The sequence below is a fragment of the Vombatus ursinus genome, unplaced genomic scaffold, assembly GCF_900497805.2.
Source record: "Vombatus ursinus unplaced genomic scaffold, bare-nosed wombat genome assembly UNPS02000577.1, whole genome shotgun sequence".
In the NCBI taxonomy this organism is placed as follows: domain Eukaryota; kingdom Metazoa; phylum Chordata; class Mammalia; order Diprotodontia; family Vombatidae; genus Vombatus; species Vombatus ursinus.
In genome coordinates, this window is record NW_020940355.1 from 232,552 (window position 1) to 248,909 (window position 16,358).

Genomic DNA, 16,358 nt, shown 5'->3' on the forward strand with positions numbered 1-16,358 from the left:
TCTTTCTCAAAGTCATCAGTAATTGTTATTCAGCATCCTCTAGGGGACCTGGCTCTATGAAAAACACAAAATTATTAAATACACAAAACTCTTTTATATCATTTAATCGATCCATCAACATTTATTAAGCACCTACTATGTGTCAGGCACTGTGTTAAGCCTATGAATACAAAGAGAGGCAAGAACAATTTCAGCCCTCAAGGAGCTCACATTCCATTATGGAGATAACATGTAAACATACAAGATTCATTTGCCAAATGCTATTATCAAATGAGATAACATGTATAAAGCATTCTGCAAACTTTAAGGCACTATATACATGCTAGTTATCATTATGTCTGAAGTCTATATGATACTGCTTCTGATACATTTTTTGGTCATTTTCTAGGGGGCAGTGTATATCTTTTTTGGTTCCAGAAAAGGAAAAATATCTTCTCAACCAAATGTCACCATTTCGTGCCAGGTATACCCACTTACTCCTAATGTATGTTTGCCATCTGCACCTGGGCTTCCACCAATGTCTCTTAGGGTTATGCAGGTGAACCTGGGTTATTTTGGGCTATGTCAGTGAAACAAGAGCTCAGGCAGTCCTACCTACTAACTGAAAAGGCTTCAAACATGGGCCAGTTGGTGGACCATATGTTTGCTTTTCAAAGATCACCTTAGTTAAATTTGAGGAGCCTCAACACCAACTTGGGTGCAGAGTGATGAATTGCCTGGTCATAGCAATTCACTGAGATCATTTGTTAAGGTGTAGAGGGGATGATGAAATCCCAGATACTTGGCCTGTTAAAGTATGTTTTGCCACTATGGCCAGACTTGTGGAGCTCCTTCTATTGCTAAGAACTCTCTGTGGACTCTAAAAATCTCCATGTATGAGTTAAAAGCTGTTTTCCTTTCAGGACACATACTGTAACCTTGGCTGGACGCTCTTGGCAGCAGATATCAATGAGGATGGTGCTCCTGACCTGGTGGTTGGGTCACCCTATGCACCCAGTGGAGGGAAGCAGAGGGGAATTGTGGCTGCATTCTATTCGGATCCCATCCAAAATGTCAAAGGTGATGCTTGCTGGTGGGATCGCCCAGTCTGCTGTGTGTAGATTACATATTCTTGTTCATTCCTTTTACTCCTCCCTTGGTGAAGAAGTCATATCATTGCCTTAAGCTGGTGATACAGATGTTAGCTTCTTGTTATAACTGAACTGTAACATACTCTCTTCCTGTGCACTTAAATGAAAAGGGAATTCAGCAATAGCTTTCTAACAAAGACTTCAGTAGGCTAGGAAATGAAATACTATGAAACGTCTAGAAAAGCAATTATTTTTACAACTTGTTCTTCAGTCTTGGCAACATGACCACAAATTTTATTCCTTGTACGAATCATGAGGGCCATTGTTGACCCAGGGTTGACTTGAAGAGTGAAAAAGGGCTCTACTAGAAATGGGCTCCTTTGACAGAGAGACACTCTGAGACCTGCCAGACTTCAGAACCTCCAAACTTACAGGTCGTCACAGCCTCCTAGTGAAGGTGACTGCTCTTGTCTTCTAGATCAGCTGAATGTTGAGGAGGCTAATTGGATGGTAAAGGGGGAAGATGACTATGCCTGGTTTGGATATTCGATTCACAGTCTCAGTCTAAAGAACACAACCCTGTTATTGGTTGGGAGTCCAACCTGGAAGAATATGAGTGGGTAAGCTCTGATCTTGAATTGTAAGACTGAGCTCAAGTGTAACATGATAAAACTTACCATTGCTTCTTAGCCCTCTAGATGTAGAATTTCTGTATGTAAACTTAGTACTTTTAAAAAGGAGTAGGGATTCTGGGATCTTGTAGAATCTTTATCTGATAGATTGTTAAAAATAGAAACCATTTTAGGGGGTATAGTTTGAAGGGTTTTCTACCTGTTGGCAGAAGGAATGGTTTGGTGCAGTAGAAAGGACGCTGAACCTTGTATAGTCAGTCATAGGACCCGAGTTCACACCCCAGCTGTGGCAGTTACACCTGTGCGGCTTTTCAACCCTCCTGTCCCCAGGCCATTAGGATTATGAGGACTAAGGGGTGTGTGTGGGTGTGTGTGCGTGTGTGTGTGTGTGTGTGTGTGTGTGTGTGAGATGTGTGTAGCCTTCTTCTCTTCCTCTCATGATTCAGTTCAGAAATAATCTTAACTGAATCCCCTGTTGAATCTGCTACCCCAAAGATGCCTCTGGCTGGAGATGGTTGGGTTGCTGAAAACAGTGTGATTTGTTCCAGGTTAGGTAATGTGTTCTACATCCGTGATGAGAAACAGAGCATTGGAAAGGTCTACGGCTATTACCCACCAAGTAAACAAAGTTGGTTTATGATTTCTGGAGACAAGGTAGGAGATTCCCTCTGAGGAGAACTGCCACAGCACACTCTGTCAATGCAGAACCATTTAGTATTGATAATATTACATTTTTTCAGGCAATGGAAAAACTAGGCACCTCACTATCAAGTGGTGTTGTGGAAGTCAATGGAGCCCCAAGACAAGTGCTGCTGGTTGGTGCTCCAACACGTGGTATGTCAAGCATCACTTAATATTTACTGCTTCCTATTAGTGAGATGGCCCTTCGGACCAACAGAACTAAATTTTTTAAAACTCAGCATTCGTGAAGGACAGGGTATTCTCTCAGAGTGGAGGACCTTGTTAGCAGATTCTGAGCACTATGCTTGCTTCTCAGGCAAATTATTTCATTCCCTTTTAGAAGGAAGATTAATCCACAAGAGTCATTGGCTCTGCCACTTTCTATTGTCTAACCTTAGGCAAATAATTTAATTTCCCTGGGTCTCATGTTCTTCATCTGTCAAATGAGGTTGGACTAGATTAATCCACAAGAGTCATAAGTGGCTTTTTTTTTCTGATTATAATAGTCAGAACATAGAATTATTATTTTTTTTCTTATTTAAGTCTTGTATTTCTCTTTTCCTACTTAATAGTATTTTATTTTTTCCAATTACATGCAAAGATAGTTTTCAACATTCACTTTTACAAGATCCTGAGTTCCAACTTCTTTTCTCCCTCCCTCCCTTCCCCTCCTCCAAGACAGCATGCAATCTGATATAGGCTATACATGTACAATCATATTAAACATATTTCCACATTAGTCATGTTGTGAAAGAAGAATCAGAACAAAAGGGAAAAACCACGAGAAAGAAAAAAAACAAAACAAAAAAGAAAAAATAATATGCGTCAATCTGCATTCAGACTCCATAGTTCTTTCTCTGGATGTAGACAGCATTTTCCATTTTTAGTCTTGGAGTTGTCTTAGATCCTTGCATTGCTGAGAAGAGCTAAGTCTATCAAAGCTGGTCATCACGTGATATTGCTGTTACTGTGTACAATGTTCTCCTAGTTCTGCTTGTGTCACTCGGCATCAGAGAACATAGAATTATACCATTAAAAAAAAATCTTAATGAATATAGCTTCTAGTACTTACATTGCCACATATTGGCTATACTGGAGTTCTCTCCTTTTCAGAGTCAAAAGCAGTGATTTCTAACCTTTTTTTTTTTAAATTTCCACACCCTATTATTACTTTATTTTGTAATTCACTTCTTCCCCCAAACACATACCTTTAAGTACTATGTGGTTTAATAAGTTTATATAATATAGTTTCATTAAATTTATTTTAAAAATTAAAGTAGATTTGAGTTCATTTTGTTTTTAGAAATTTGAGCCATCCATAACTTCCTTGGCTGCTACAATAATAATAATAATAATAATTATAGTCCACTTCTCTATAGTACTGTCAGGTTTGCAAAGTATTTTCCTTATTTCCTTAATCTTGTGAGGTGAGTAGTTTCCCATTTTACAGATGAGAAGTCTAAGTCTCAGAGAATCCATGATCATATTGCTAATAAATGTCAAAGCAGGAATCTGAGCCCATGTCAATCCTGATCATGAATCCAGTGCTATTTTACTATGAAAATTACTGTCCTAGGCTTAAATTGGTAGTCAGAAGAGGCATGCATATATGTATTGGAAAGAACACTGGAGGGGAGGGGAGGGCAGAGTTGGGAAGGGGAAAATGAGGAGGAAAGGATGGGGAGGGGAGAATGAACTAGTTGATCACTAAGGTCTTCTACTGCTGGGATTCTCTGATTGTTTAAATTGATCTAATAATAAATGCACTGAGTATTAATGATATAAATAAGAAAAAAAGAACACTGGATTTGGAGTCAAAATGCCAGTGTTTGAATCCTGGTTCTGCCACTTTCTACTGTCTAACCTTAGGTAAATAATTTAATTTCCCTGGGCCTCATGTTCTTCATCTGTAAAATGAGAAGGTTAGAGTAGAAGATGACTTCTAAGGTCCTTTCCAGCTTGAAATCTTGGGATCCCAATGTCATTATTCCCTCTAAGATTCATCTCTGGTTTTAGGGCCAATGTAAATCAAGCTTTTGTTGATAAAGAGGATGCCACATTCTTCAAAAATGTAACTACCTTGTGAGGATGTTGGTGTTATCAATTAATGTGATTTACTACTTTGATGATAAAAAATTCCACTTGAATAGGATTATTCTGAAATTATTAAAATCACATTTATAGAAATGTTAAACTCTGACTCTAAGAAATGTCCCCTAGCGTGTAGAGTAACTGTACTTGTGTTTAACTCTTTGTGACCCCGTTTAGGATTTTTCATTTAAAATATTTTATTTCTTCAAATTATTTTTATTAATTTATTTTTATTTATCAACAATCACTTCCATAAGCTTTTGAATTTAAAATTTTTCTCCCTCTCCCTCCCCCCTTCCTCCCCAAGACAGCGCACAATCTGATATAGGCTCTACATAAACATTCCTAGTAAACATATTTTCACATTAGTCATGTTGTAAGGAAGAATTAGAACCAATAGGAGGAACCACCAGAAAGAGGAAACAAAACAAAACAGGAGAATGTTTAGGGTTTTCTTAGCAATGATACTATAGTGATTGCCAGCTTATTTTTCCAAATAAGGAATCTGAGACAAGTAAGGTTAAGTGACTTGCCCAGGATCACACAGTTAGTAAGTGTCTGAGGCCAGATTTGAACTCAAAAAGATGAGTCTTCCTGACTGTAGGCCCAGCGGGTAATCTATCCACTACACCACCTGGCGGCCCCCTGTGCGTAATAAAGCCATATTTATTTGTTGACATAGGAGAATGAGGTGTTCCAAATGAGTGCAATTTTCAGATAATTGAACTCTCTCCCTTAAGGTGCTGACACTTTTAAAAAATAATTTTAACTACCTTTCATAGTTAATATTTCTACATACTTTCCTGCTTTAGTAAACAGAGTACACCAAATATTATCTTTCTCCACATCCATTACTGTATTAAACCATACAAGAATGATCCCTTCTGTGTGCTCGTCTGAGGTTATTTGCTCGTATGCTAAGTGGACCCAGGTTGCTGTGCTTTTCTTGTTAGTATTTTTTTGTTCTTCCTTTTTTTTGTTAATAATCATGTCTTGCTGCTTTTATGGGGCTTGTATTCAACCCAAGTTTCTAATTGGCAGTCTGCTATAAGCTGAGGCAGAATTGAAGGCTGCCCAAGAAAATCATATAATCAAGTTTGGTGAGTAAGTCACATTAATTCTATACACAATACTAAGTCAGTAGCTCTGGCGTAAGGGCTTGAAGGCAATTCTGATCTTTGCCTAAGAAACCAGGAAACCAGCATGCCTAACCCTAGTTTTGCAATATTCTAGGGTATTGCTATAGTAGTACTGATCTTAATGGTAGCAGAAAAATGTTTGAGCAAAATAAATTTGAATTAATCTGCATTTAAATGACAACTGTTTTTTCTTGTCACTCAAAGGTCTTCTTTATTCACTTCTTGGATTTATGCCATTTTGGATCATTGAGGTGGCAGAAAGTTTGACTGTCAAATGATTGGGAATAGACATTCTGTTGTCTTGTCTCAAATTTCTCCCTACTCCAGTCTATCCTCCATTTAGCCACTAAAGTGATTGAAGATCTGATCATGTTACTGCCCTGTCCCCTTTTCCCCCATGTATCTTGTAGCAAAGCAGTTTAGTATTTTCTAAAAACTCGAACTTTCTAACAGTAGATTGGCTGTATCATAAAGTAGTGAGTTCCCTGCCACTTGAGGTATTCAAGAAGCATCTGTAAGGGATATTGTAGGAGGGATTTTTGCATTGGGTGGCAGATTAGACTAGATGGTCCATTAAGATCCCTCCCAAATTTAAAATTCTCTGCTTAGTTTAGTTTCATAATATGTGACATCTTAAATCTAACCCTCTGATACTTTGTAAGTTGCTCCATTTTTTTTGTTTCAGATGACATGTCTAAAATGGCATTCTTATCCATGACCCTGCACCAGGGGGGCAGCACTCGGATATATGACTTGACAGCCGAGACAGGGCCCTTGTTGCTTGGCACCTTCAGTGGGGATAGGCGTTTCTCCCGCTTTGGAGGGATAGTACACTTAAGGGACCTGGACAATGATGGATTAGGTAAGAAGGTGACATGAACTTCAGCCAAGGAGTCAGATTCCTTTACTCAATGGAGCAATTCCCCAGTAGAGACTCCCCCACTCTCCCAGTTGTACCACCTGAGCTCGGGCAGCTTAATTAGAATTGGCATCATTGAGTTCAACCCTATCATTTTGTAAAGGAGGAAACTCGGGCCCAGAGACAGCATGATTTGCCCAAGGTCACCTAGGTCATTAATTGGCAGCTCAATAATGCTAAGGACTTTATGATAATAATTCTGAGCCTAATTGGGCCCAAACCGAATTGTGTAACAAGAATGACTTATCCTCCTTGTGGCTATGTTCAAATTCTCCACCCTATTAACTGATGATGAATAATGAAACAGAAAAAGAACATCTGTCTTAGACAGGCTAAGATTGGAGTAGACAATTTCAAGGCAGGGTAAGGAGTGTGTTGGGATAAGGAAATTATGATTATTGTGAGGATCCAAAACAGAACATGATTATCTTTCCTTCAACCCTCCCTTTCCCTTCCCTCCTCACCTTCTCTCAGGCCCTTACTATCTCCCACCACCACCACCACCATATCTAATCTGTTCCCAAAGCCTCTCAATTTCATCTTTGCAATTTCTCCCATTCTCCCCAGCCTCTCCTCTGACACTGCCACCAATCTGGTGAGGGCCCTCATCACTTCATGTCTGTATTGCAGTAGCCTGCTGGTGGGTTGCCTTGTCTCAGGTCTCTCCCCACTCCATTTATCCTCCATTTATCCACTGAAGTGGTATTGCAGTAGCCTGCTGGTGGGTTGCCTTGTCTCAAATCTCTCCCCACACCATTTATCCACCATCTCTTGACTGTGGGAATTTTTTTTTTTTTTTTTGCTTTTTGGTGAGGCAATCGGGATGGTTAAGTGACTTGCCCAGGGTCACACAGGTAGTGAGTGTCAAGTGTCTGAGGCTGGATTTAAATTCAGGTCCTCCTGACTCGAAGGCTGGAGCTCTATGCACTGCAGTACCTAGCTGCCCCTGACTTCTGACTGTCTCTCATGTCTGGAACACTCTCCCTGCTCTATTGACCTCCCTGACTTCCTTTAAGTCTCAACTAAAATCCCACCTTCTACAGGAAGTCTTCCCCAGTCTCTCTTAATTCTACTACCTTCTCTCTGTTAATGGTTTCCTATGTATGCACTGTAGAGCTTGATTTGTATATATGTGTTTGTATGTTGTTTCCTCCATTAAATTGTGAGGTACTTGAGGGTAGGGGCTGTCTTTTGCTTCTTTTTATATCCCTAGCACTTAGCATAGTACCCGGCACATAGTTCACAAATTAACAAATTGTTTATCATTGATTAACAAATGTTTATCAATTCATTGAGCTTTGTGCTTTGTGCTTAATGCTTACAGATGAGATCATCATATCAGCCCCTCTGAGGACAGGGGACTTCACAGGTGGGCTGCTTGGTGGGGAGGATGGCCGTATTTACATCTACAATGGCAAGAATGTTCCCCTTGGTGATGCCACAAATAAATGCAAATCCTGGATCTCTCCATGTCCTGAAGAAAAGGTAAGTTATGTAAGTGTTCTCTCACAAAATCCTGCCACTTGGGTGAAGGGCAGCTAGCTACTGAGTCCTTGTTAGCATAGTGAAATCTTGATGTTAAAACACTTCATGAAGAACTAAATTAATGCATTCCTAGTGCTTAATGACTTCAGGGCCTTTGATGTCTGTGCTATTTGTCTTCCCTACCTGGAGAAACATTTAACAAACATGCATAATGTGTACGGGGGTACATGCAGCACATTGGTCTGGGGGCTATCATAAAGTGTCTTAGCATTTCAGTCACAAGTCTAATAAGATCCCAAGGTCAAAGGCAAGAGACTGAACACTTTGAAGGTCAAATCCATAAAGATCCTTCCTCCCAGTTTTATCATCAAGGATTTAGAGCTGGCAGGGTCCTTATAGTCCAATTCTCTCATTTTACAAATGAGAAAACTGAGGCTCAGAAAGATGTAGTGACTTTCCTGTCACACAAGTAGTGAGTGGTTGGGGCAGGATCTGAACCACGTCCTCAGACTTTGAATCCATCAGTTTTCCCTTGAATCCAGTCTATTCCCTTCTTTCAGATGAGTTCCTTTGCCTCCCATTTTCTGGGCTTTTATAGTCTGGCCATCACATAAAATTTGTTCTTTTGAACCTATCTATGTGTATTATAATGACTATAACATTATGTCTCTCTCTCTCTCTCTCTCCTACTCCTTTGTTTTCTTTCAGGCCCAGCATGTACTGATTTCTCTTGAAGTGAGTATCTCTTGAAGCATTTTTGAGAGAGAAATGAAGACTGTCACTTTTTTTTTCTACTTGAATTTGTTATAACATGACAGGTTTTTACAAATACCATTAACAGACAAAATATGTTTTATAGGAAGGTTCAAGATTCGGGAGCTCTGTGGTCACAGTGAAGTCAAAGACAAAGGTGGGGACAACAAATATACATACATGTGTGTGAGCGTGTGTGTGTGTGTGTGTGTGTGTGTGTGTATACATATATATATATATGTATGTATCTGCTTTCTTTTTTCTTTAATACTAATTCTTAATATTTGGGAAGAGTGTCTTTCGACCTACCAATCAATTGGTCAACAAGTATTTATTAAGTACCTACTGTGTGCCAGGCACTATGCTAGGTTCTAGTGAAATAAATACAAAGAATTAAACAATCTCTACTTGCAATGATCTTACATTCCAGTATAAGCCCATGACATCAATCATTCACGCAAGGCAAATATTTATTACGTGCATACCTTTGTGTATCTTGACAGGGCTTATTTTTGGAAATTCATAGGATCATAGTTCAAGAACTGAAAGGTATCTTATGGGTCATATAGTACAACATCTTTCAGTACACAGAGGGAGAAACTGAGGCCCAGGGAGGTCAAATTATTTGCCCAAGGTCACACAGGCAGTGTCAGTGGCAAGATTTGAACTCAGGTTCTCTGACTCCGAAACTAGCGTTCTTTTCTTCTATATCACACTTGCTGGCCTGAAGTCCTCGGAACAAACTGCAAACTGTGTTGGCAGCCCTGTTTTACGGCCACAGGGCTAAGACAAATCAGGGGCAATTCTTGTACCCAAATTTTTCTGCCAAAGAATGCTTAACTTCATATTCTAACATTTTTGGTACAGTAGGTGCATCAAGGTCGTCCAGGGCCAATGAAATCCTGTGGCTGGCTAGGTTCCAAATTCAAGGAGGTGAGGGTAGGTTGCCCTCTACTGGCTGGCTGATATTTCAGGTGCTTCTTTAGTTTGTGAATTTAATACATAAAAATCTGAGCCATGGGATTTAGAGCTCAGAGGGACTGTGGAGGTGAGTTAGCTCAAACCCCTCATTTTCCAGATGAGGAAACTAGGAAGTCAGACAAGGTAATGTTGGCAGAAAGTAGCAGAGCTAAGAGCGTTCTTTCAACTACCCCAAAGATTCATACAAAAAGTTAAGTTAAACTGATTAATTACACAAAAGGATTCTATAATTTACAAAAATTCTTACCTAGGACCTCTTAAACTAGCCAGTTCCTCTCATATATTAAAAACTTGGTTTAATTTTACAGAACTCTGACAGTCATAAACGTTTTCAGGAACACATTTGTTGTGTAAAATGAATGATGCTTACAAATAAATTCTCTATTATTTTCATTATTTGAGGAGAGTCACAGGGCTGGTGAGTTTTAGACATCTGAACACAAGTCTCTACTTCAAGATCAGAGCATTTCCCACTATATAAGTAGCTAGGTGGCAGACTGGGCAAAAGTATTAATCTTGCAGTCAGGGGACCTGAATTCAAATTTGGCCTCAGATACTTCTTAACTGTATGAGCTGGGTGAATCACGCAATTTGCCTGCCTCAGTTTTCTCATCTGTAAAATAGGGGTAATAATAACACCTATCTCCCAGGAATGTTGTGAGGATAAAATGAGATAATATTTGTTGTTTGTTTTTTTTGGCAAGGCCACTGGGGTTAAGCGACTTGCCTAGGGTCACACAGCTAGTGAATGTTATGTGTCTGAGGCTGGATTTGAACTCAGGTCCTCCTGACTCCAGAGCCAGTGCTATATCTACTGCACCACCTAGCTGCCCCTGAAATAATATTTGTAAAGTGCTTTTGCAAACTTTAAAGCACCATATAAATGCTAGCTACTACTACTCCTACTTCCACTACTACTATCAGCAGCAGCAGCAGCGGTACTACTACTACTACTACTACTCTTGCTACTACTACTACTACTACTGCTACTACTGCTACTACTACTACTATTACTAGTACTACTACCACTACTACTACTACATTCATTTTTTAAAAAGAGACCCTATTATGTGCACAGGACTGCCCTAGAAGGTCCTTTTCAACTTTGAAGTTCTGTGATTATATACTAAAGGTATGTGTTTGTATGGCACAATCTCTTATAGGAATTTAGTAGTTTAATAAGATCAGAACAAAGTATGATGTAGTGGAAAAGACACTGGACTTTGAATCCAAAGACCTGGGTTTGATAATCCAAGCTCTCTGACCTTGGGCAAATCACATTATCTCTCTGTGCCTCAGTTTTCCTACCTATAAAATGAGGGGTTGGAACTAGATAATCTTTATGATTCCTTCTAGCTCTAGCATTCTTTTAACTAATATAACTATAGAGCACTGGGCTTAGAGTCAGGAAAACTCATCTTCATGAGTTCAAATATGGCCTCAGATACTTACTAGCTTCATGACCCTGGGCAAGTCACTTAACCCTGTTTGCCTTCATTTCTTCATCTATAAAATGAGCTGCAGAAGGAAATGGCAAACCAATCCAGTATCTTTGCCAAGAAAACCCCAAATGGGATCAGCAAGAGTCAGACACAACTGAAATGACAAAACAATAACAACTATAAAATAGTTTAGGAACAAGACAGGACCAGGTGCCAGGGCTTGGGACATCCAGTGAAGGAGCTGGAGCAGTTAGGGAAGGTATTTGAATGAGATGGTCTTTGAGCTTTACTGTGAAGGATCAGAAGGATTTGAAGGAAGAGTAGGGAACAGATAGGTAAAGGGTCATTCAGGCAAAGGAATTTATGGGAATGGGAATTTAAAATGAATTGTGTACATTTGGATGACCAGGCCAGAGCTAAATGGGAAGGTCTCTGTGCTGATGTCCTTGCAGAACACCCAAGCTGAAGTGTCTGCCTCTTCTGTGGCATCTGCACAGAGGTGAGGACATGACCCTCCCTCAGCCATCTCCCAAACAACTTCAATCCTAGAAAACAGACAGGTTGCGATGAAGACTAGCAGGTTTGTGCTCCATGCTGTTTAGTTTGCTAGGAACATAGGATCAGATTTAGAGCTGGAAGGGACCTCATAAGCCATTAAATCTCATGCTCTTATTTTAAAGATAAGGGACCTAAAGAGGTTAAGTGATTTACCCAAGGTCACACAGCTTACGAGTGACAGAGACAGGATTGAAATCCAGGTCCTCTGACCTCACAATCAGCACGTTGTATTTTTCACACTGCCTTGAAGGAACTAGATGAAAATCATACTTGACTGAAAAGCCCCTGGTATTTGATCTGAGTTTTCCTGGAAGAAAAAGCTTAAGATTCATCTCCTCCCACTTAGTGAATGCCACACAATGGTTCCTTATGCCAGAGATGGGAAATCAACTCTTTTTGTTGTTGTTGTTAAGTGGTTTCAATCCTGTCCGACTCTCTGTGACCCCATTTGGCTTGCGTATGACTTTTAGTTGTTTCAGAAAATCAGATGTCCTTAAAGGATAATAAGATATTGAAAGGAATGGGTTGCAAGTTCTGAAGGCATTCTAAAGGATCTCCTTTATTTAAAAAACAAACAACCCCCCCCCCAAAAAAAAACCAACCAAAACCCACCAGCAGTATTACTTTATAGTCTTCCCTCACAGGTCACTTTGTTAAATCAACCCCTTGTTAAAACCAGCACTGTTCTGGCTTCCAAGGATCCTGGCTTGTGGAGACCAGGTCACACTGGGAAGCACCCTTGCTATTAATGCCATTGTTCTTTATTCTTTCTTTTCATTTCTTCATTATGGACTTAGAAAGGAATCAGCTACTTCCCCAGTAGCATCTCAGACTCTTTTAGGGTTGATGAGCATTTGGAATTGTGGCTAAAAGCCCAGCCACAGTTATTTTGTCCTATATTGTGTCCTCACAGAATCAAGTTGTTGTTGCTGCTGGGAGGAGTTCCATGGGAGCCAGACTGGCTGGGACGCTTCACGTCTATGATCTGGGAGTCGACTAGAGACCTTGTCACCGTTGCCCTGCATACCCCTCCCTTTCTGATGGAGAGGCTTCTGACGTACGGCTGAATTGGCACCTCAAGTGGAGCCACCATGGAGTATCATTTAGGTGGAGCTCCTGGGAAGGTAGAGAGAAGATAGGAAGAGTATCAGGCAACTAGGAACTGGGAAACCTTCAATTACATGACTCGACCATACTATGAAATATCAGAAACTCCTCTCGCACACATCCTCCTTTCCAAATCTGATTCCTCGTCCCCCCCTTGCATCTGATGTGTCTTCCTTCTCTTTTGAATTTGATGTTGAGAACTCTGGTTCAAATCCCACATCACTGCTAATGCTGTGTGACTGTGGGAAAATTATTCTCTCTAGGCCTGTTTCCTTATCTAGAAAATTAGGGAGTTGGGCTAGGTGGCTTCTTAGGTCTCTTCCAGACCTAGATCTAGGAGCTGATGACCTGTTGCCAAACCTGTTTCCTCCTCCCACTTATCGGAGTGGCCCTTCCCTGTTCCTGGGATGGTCTTCTTGTCCTTGCCTATTTGGCAAGCCTTGAAAATTTGCTTCTTCCTTTAGGGAAGCTTAATTAATAACGAAGGAGAGGGTATAAAGAGAAACTGTAGGAGGGGAGTGCAGAGTCACAAGGGCTGATAACCTCAAAACCCAAGACCTTTTTTTTCTGCCAATGGTTTTGAAATCTTAAGTGGTATGTTAGCATGTATGTAGCTCAGTGAATAGGCAACAAGAAAAAAAATCAATGTCTGGTTCAACTGTCTGAAAAATTGAACTCAGATTTCCCCATTTACTGAATTCTTTTAGTCTCAATTATTTTCCAGTGTTTCAATAGGTCTCATTAATATGGGTATCCACTCTAACAAAGGAGATGATTATCTATTCATGCCTACCCATCCAGGGCAACTCATGAATTCAATAGAATTCTTTTTATAAGAATGAAGTTATCCCTGAGGTTATATACAGTGAAAAGCAAATATTAAAACTGAAGATAATGAGGCCTCTCTGGGTATTTTACAAATTCTGCAGAGGTAGCTAAGGATGAGATAAGGCTAGGACCTCAAACTAATACCCTTTTCATTCTCTTTCTCTTAGAAGTACCTTGAAGAGGGTGGTAGCTCAGTAGCAGGGTTGTCTCAATAGTAGTAGAAAGTCTGAATGTGGCCTGCACCACGAGCAGCCAGGCAGAATATATGGGAGCTAGCTGACAGTGAAGATTGAATATGGGATCAGGAGGGGATCTAGTGTTCCAGACTCCCTTCCAGCAAACTGCACTATCATCTGTCACAGACTATATTTAACTGCCAGTACCGAAAACTCTTTATACTCGATTTAAAAGTCACATGTGACAGTAACAGAGTAAAACTAAGAAATGTCCAACACAAAAACTTTACTAATGATCAGCCCACAGCAATTGGGGGTGGGGGGGAGAAGAGAGAAGAAAGTAACTTGGAAAAGGTGATATGCGTGATGATTGTACCAGCTGTTCTGTACTACCCACAGAGGAACTATTGAGATTATCACAGAGGTACTTTGGGGGTCTTAACACTTCCAGAGTAAATCATTATAAATATGAATATGAACACTTCCTAGCTTCTCTAATACCGAAGTGTAGGGTGAGAAGAGGTCCCAGGTAGAATCCAATCTAAGGGTGGGGGTAGTAAAAGTGAGGAAGAGACAAATAGAAGTGAGTAAGATAACTCTGTAGGTACACCTATGCATAAATCTTAAGTGATTCCTGACCTAGGTTTCCTGGGGAAAAGGGAGGGGGTTCTGTCTTCCATACAAGAACAATAGAAACAAAAACATGGAAAACACTATAGATGTAACTATACCTGCCAGTTCAAGATAGTTACATTTTTAAAATTCGTTAAACTGCATTGCAAATAAAGTATTATTGAACAGAGAAACTACTGAGAGTACTATTCTGTATGCTATCTTATATTAATTTGTATGGAGTTTTTATTATTAATTCAAAGGAAATTTGGTAATCAGGTGGCAGTCAACTGCTCAACAGTGGCAATTTCTATAGCTAATGATTTAAGTATTCAGTAAGTGGTTAACTCTTGGAGATTCTAGCCATTAAACTAGAAAAAGTGAAGCTACCTGGGTTACTAAAAGTAAATACTAAGCCTGCCTGCCCATCAAGACAGGCTTTTTACTACCTGTATTTTCCCAAAACTTTGTTATTAATGCTTCACAGAAAAGAAATGCTCTTTCTTTGAATATGGCCCATATTTACCTAAAGATTCCTATTTTTAATCAAAATAATTTTATTAAAATACTTAGATAATAAATATTGTGTTCACAGATCAAATTATACTTATGTGAAATCATCATAAAAGTTACAAAATAAATGTAAGCTATTATCAACAGGTAAACTACGAAACAAGTTTAACAGGATATTTAGCCACAGTATTATTCCATAATTTCATGTTGAGATATAGATTCCCCACACCAAATTATTCCTGGGGTTATTTTCTTTAGCATAATTCTTAATATTACAAAATTAAATTTTTACAAGTTTCACAGAAAATTATCTTTATTTCAAGAAACTAGAACCATATACATAGCATTATTTGTATCCATCTTATATTACATAGCACTGTTCTTTCAAGACTCTAATATAAAACCTTATCCCATACCAGTCATGCAAACAAGAGATTAAGTAACTTACAAAAAAAAAAAAAATCCAGTGATTCTGATGGGATGGAACCCAGGGCTCTTGATTTCCACATTTCCACTGCATTCCCTGCACTAACCATACATATCATCTGCCCTTCTACAAAGTAATGAAAAAAATCCCAAACTCCAAGTGTAGCTTAATGTGGAAATTTAAAAAAAAAATGAGAATATGTAAAATTCTTTTGAGCTTCTCCACCAAAGTAATATGTAATTGTGTAAACTGAATTGTTTAGTTGTATAGTATATCACAGTGTTATATTCACAAAATAGAGATCAAACACTAATGGTCTTTCAGAAAGCCATTGCTACCATTATACTTTTCTTGGAGGCCAGCTCTGACAACCAGTTAATTAAAGAACTACAGCTATTTCTATTAGCGTATATTAAACCGTATACTGTCAGAACTGGAAGGGACCTCTGAGACTATCTAGCTCAATGGCCACGTTTTATAAAGGAGGAAATGGGACCCAGCAGATCAAGTGACTTAGCCAAGGGCACACAGCACATGAGTGGCAGAGCGAGCCAGAAGTCGTCTCAGGTCTACCATGCCATGCTGCTTCTCATTGCCAGGGTTAATCACAGTGCTTGCCCTCTCACATTTACTGTTTGGCTCTCTACCATTTCAGGTTGAAAGGCTAAGTTAATGTGCTTTAGATGGTCATTTTTAGAGTATCCCTTTTTTATATGAGCTCTTACAACTAGGAAAGCTTGAATCAAGGAACACTTATCAAGGTGGATCGAATGGAGAATTTTGGAATGAACACTTGACCTGATAGCCTCCAAAAGTTAAAAAAATTAATCTGCCTCTTTAATCTTATGAGGTAGTTAAAAATTCCCCTACCTGGAGAATACGAATCAGCAAAAGATTTTTTAAAAAACATCCAGGGTCACAGACAGAATCAGTTACTAAATATA

General features: G+C 39.4%; 1 protein-coding gene across 3 annotated transcripts in view; it reads left to right on the forward strand.

The window, feature by feature from the left end:
• The window catches only part of GPLD1 (glycosylphosphatidylinositol specific phospholipase D1), a 63,172-nt gene extending 48,510 nt beyond the window's left edge, over window positions 1–14,662 (forward strand). For all 3 annotated transcript variants that reach the window (XM_027873828.1, XM_027873904.1, XM_027873959.1), the window contains 10 exons: window positions 389–463; window positions 903–1,059; window positions 1,549–1,690; window positions 2,251–2,356; window positions 2,443–2,536; window positions 6,299–6,475; window positions 7,857–8,017; window positions 8,726–8,752; window positions 8,877–8,927; window positions 12,665–14,662. In XM_027873828.1, the coding sequence (XP_027729629.1) occupies window positions 389–463; window positions 903–1,059; window positions 1,549–1,690; window positions 2,251–2,356; window positions 2,443–2,536; window positions 6,299–6,475; window positions 7,857–8,017; window positions 8,726–8,752; window positions 8,877–8,927; window positions 12,665–12,751 (1,077 nt within the window). In that variant the 3' untranslated portion in view covers window positions 12,752–14,662. The remainder of the gene's footprint in view (window positions 1–388; window positions 464–902; window positions 1,060–1,548; window positions 1,691–2,250; window positions 2,357–2,442; window positions 2,537–6,298; window positions 6,476–7,856; window positions 8,018–8,725; window positions 8,753–8,876; window positions 8,928–12,664) is intronic.
• Window positions 14,663–16,358: the final 1,696 nt, after the last annotated feature.